This window comes from Papaver somniferum, chromosome 3, assembly GCF_003573695.1.
Source record: "Papaver somniferum cultivar HN1 chromosome 3, ASM357369v1, whole genome shotgun sequence".
Taxonomy (NCBI): Eukaryota; Viridiplantae; Streptophyta; class Magnoliopsida; order Ranunculales; family Papaveraceae; genus Papaver; species Papaver somniferum.
The window spans coordinates 42,830,056-42,833,991 of NC_039360.1; the positions used below are offsets into that span (position 1 = coordinate 42,830,056).

Consider the following 3,936-nt stretch of genomic DNA (forward strand, 5'->3'; position numbering starts at 1 on the left):
CAAACTGAAAGAGTGAATGCTTGCTTGGAAGGCTACTTAGCGAGGTTGCGGTCAGTTGGGTGTAGAAGTGTTTAAGTTCTCTGTGTTCTTCCCTGTTACTATTTATACTCTCGTAGTCTAGTCAAGACTTGCCTAGACTTGTTCTCTGTGTTACTTGTAGAAGTGTTCAAGTTCTCTGTGTTCTTCTCTAGGCAAACTTAAGTCCTGTATTTAGTTCAACTGCGTGGTGCCACACTTGCCTTATTACTCAAAATTGCTTAGGAAACCATAAAGTGGACAGATGAACTAAATATGCCATGTAGTCCAAAGTTTGCTCCCATGATCTAAAATCCGTTTACTGATTTCAATTGTTCTTCTCGACAAAATCAACCTCGGAAGTCCCAAATTTGTCTTGTGGGCTCAAATCTAACTGGTGTTCCAAAATCTACATCGTGACCGAAACTATGCCATGTTACCCAAAGGTCCCAAACCTTATGAGATGAGTTTAAGTTTTGCTTAGCGATTCGAGATAAACCTAGTGAACCGAAATTTCCCCAAAAGGCCACTATGAAATACGTTACCCATAAAACCAACTGGGGCTAGCTCAGTTGGCTAGGATCGAACTCTTAGTGGAAGTTTATGACCTAATATTCAAGATCATAAATTTGAAATCTAAAATATGCAACGGGACAACACATCCTCCTACTCCTAGTAATCAAGATTTGCCAGTGTGACTCGTAACATGATCCAAAAGTACGTTGCAGGATTCATAACTACTGTGCAAATTTGACACAAAATCTGATGCATTTTTACAGTAAAGTAATGAGTCTTAATGAAACAACTCTGTTCTTGATTCTATAACGATGCATAAAGTCGTGATTTTGAGTTTTCGGTTTACTGACCAGTAACAGTTAGTACTGACTGGATTCGTTTGCAGAAAAAGATACAGGGTCATGCCTCTACTACACTACCACTATGATTGTCAAATCAACAAGCAAATTAGGTTAATCCTTTTCAACAATTCATGAATTGAATGAAACAACACAAACCCATTTCTCAACTTCGCCAATATTGCATTGAACACAACATATGAAGAAAATATTGCATAGAACGCAACATGTGCAGAAAATCAGACTAACCTTATGATCATAAGCATCTCCACTCCAAGAACGCTAGCCCAAACTCCATCCCAAGCTTAACCTTCACTGATTTTACTCAAGGATTTTGTGAGAAGAAAGAAGATACCGAAGTCCAACTAACACATACCCATATTTCTCGTCAAGGACGATGACAAAAATAAATTAAGTAAAAAAAATAAAGACGTAGAATAAGACTCAGGTTTATAAATAGCAAATAGATCATACGATGAAAGTGATTATAAATCCGTCTCTTGTTAGAGTATTAGAGCCTCTCTTAACAGACAACAAAATAAAAAAATTTACTAGAATGAGAGAATAAAATCAACCCTCTTCCAACTCCGGTGTGATTTTGAGATTCAAAAATGAAGCAAAGGCTCCTTTAATTCTAATTGGCCCTAGGAGTCGCCCATTCGACTCTGAGGATGAGATTGTCATAACCGTACCCATTGAGCTTGTTGATTGCCCTCTCAGCATCTTCCTTGTTCACAAAGTTCACAAAACCAAATCCTCGGCTCATGCCAGTCTTCTGATCTACAGCCACATAAACACGACTGACAGCACCGAAAGTACGGAAGAGCTCAAGCAAGTCAGGCTCACGAGTATCTTCTGAAAGGTTGGTGACACGAACAGAGTTTTCTTCGTTCCTCCGTGATCTCATCTCTGATCCGAGTTGTTTAGCCCCATCTCTCTGGCCAGGATGAATATAGGTTCCTGACTTGGAAGTGCCAGCTGTGGCAGTATCTGCTGTAGGAGGCTTATCACTGAAACTCTCAGGTGGGGCGGCAAGATCCTTGTAAGGACACTTGGATGTCCAATGATCACCCTTCTTACCACAGGTCCTGCACACCATAAGCACAGCATTTGGTGGTCCCAAGGGATCTCCTGGAAGCTTGGTGTCTTCTTTGCTACCTGCGGTTAGTGAATTCTCATATTAGTAACTACGATTTTGTTTCAATGATAAGATACTATATTTTGTGTAATTAGACATAAAGATACTGATACACAATAGAGGAAATATAAAATAAAAGAACGTTAGAAGACTGAAAAACAATTTAAACTCATCAACTATGAAAAATTTACAAATAAGTCTAACCTATCAAGATTTTAAACTCATTCCTCTAAAACTAGTCATACCATTAGCAGGGTTTACAAAGATTAAAACAAACAAGGTCATAATGCGACGAAAGGAACTCAATTTGATGATAAACAAAAGGTGTCTTAGGCTGTTACATCCCTGGAAACACGTTCAGTAAGACAACAGCCTCGTAAATCAGAAGTCTTCTAAACTGCAGACATAACGCTAGGATTTTTTTTCCTAAATTGCCTTGCACATATAATACTACATATGCAATTTAAAGTCTGGTAGAGACAAAAAAAAATTTATCAAACAAGATCATAACAAAGATTGAACAAAAGAAATATTCCTAGGTTAGAATGTGCTTTCTCTGGATACATACAACAGGTTTCAGACACAATCGAATAATAAAATTCCAGGATAGAATGCTTAGGTTCTCGGCAACCAACCATATGTTCTGTTCAGAGATGTGCTCGTCATTAACTTCAAAACATTTACTATCTTAACCTGGTTAAACAAGCTGATTGATAGGATACATAAATCCAATTTCTGAGTGTCCTGATTCCAAAAGATCAGCAAAATCTAATGCACAAACAAAGCCCCGGAAAAATCCACCTTAATAAATTTCCTACTGGGAATTTAAACTAATAGGAAAAATCCAGCAAAATAAATTTCCTAGATTAACAAATGATGTGTTTTCGGTAAATAATTTAAAAAAAAAAATGATGATAGAAGAGGAAAACGAACCAGGAGGTCTAGGCCTTTCAAGACGTATCTCTTCAGTAGAGACCATAGTAAGTCTAGCACCAACGTCTTCATGAACAGCATCACCAAACTTAGGCCAAGAACGACGTTCAATAGCAGCTTTAGTTAATCTGGCTTTAGCAAGTTTACGGACCCGAATTGTTGTTGTAATCTTAACCTTATTTCCATCATCATTAAACTTAAATTCAGTAATTTTCTTAATACCATTTTCATCTGGTCCTGTTACTACTGGTGGTGGTAAAAGAAAATCAAGATCTTCACCATCATCTTCTTCTAATTCACCCCAACGAACCTTGCTTGCTGGTTTCTGCGTTGCTGAACCTGGTCTTTGCATAGTATCCATCCCCATAGCGACAGATAATCAATCAAATACACAGAAATGGAATTAGGGTTTCGGAGATATCGGTCGTTTTGGGATTTCTGTAGAGTTGCAAAGGGACACACAACGAATACCAAACTTCGCCAAAAACCTTAAATTGGGAACCATTATTTTAGGCACCATCATTTTTTTTGGGGAACCATGGTCTTATTAGGCCAACCTCCCTATACTTATAAGGAGTGTCCTAAAATTAGGTAAATACACATTTAATTTAAATTAAAACTAACCTAATAACTATATAAATATAATCATGTATATCTAATCTAAATGAATTTATTAACCAAAATCAAAATCAAAAACAAAAACAGGGGGAATAGAAATCAAAATCATAACCAAATCAAAATCAAAATAAAAAGAAAATTATTCTCTTCTTCTTCTCTCTTTCCTTGACGTTCCTCTTTCGACTGAAAAATGAGTATTAACCATCAAATGAGTTGAAAATGGAAGTTGCAGAGAGAAGTTCGGCTAGGAATTATGTGAAAAACTTTGTCGAACTAACCGAACCTAATAGAAATGATGAACATGAAGAACAGTTTGGCTATTTCGCAAAAAATAATTCCCAGTTCGGTTATATCGCAAAAAAACATTTCCCAACCGAA

General features: G+C 36.9%; 1 protein-coding gene across 1 annotated transcript; it reads right to left on the reverse strand.

The window, feature by feature from the left end:
- Positions 1-1,302: 1,302 nt before the first annotated feature.
- On the reverse strand, positions 1,303-3,446 carry LOC113355991 (eukaryotic translation initiation factor 3 subunit G-like). Its single transcript, XM_026598981.1, has 2 exons — positions 2,941-3,446; positions 1,303-2,027 (listed from the first exon to the last, which is right to left on the reverse strand). Exons 1-2 carry the CDS (start codon positions 3,305-3,307, stop codon positions 1,504-1,506), a joined length of 891 nt encoding a protein of 296 aa, XP_026454766.1. The 5' UTR covers positions 3,308-3,446; the 3' UTR covers positions 1,303-1,503.
- Positions 3,447-3,936: the final 490 nt, after the last annotated feature.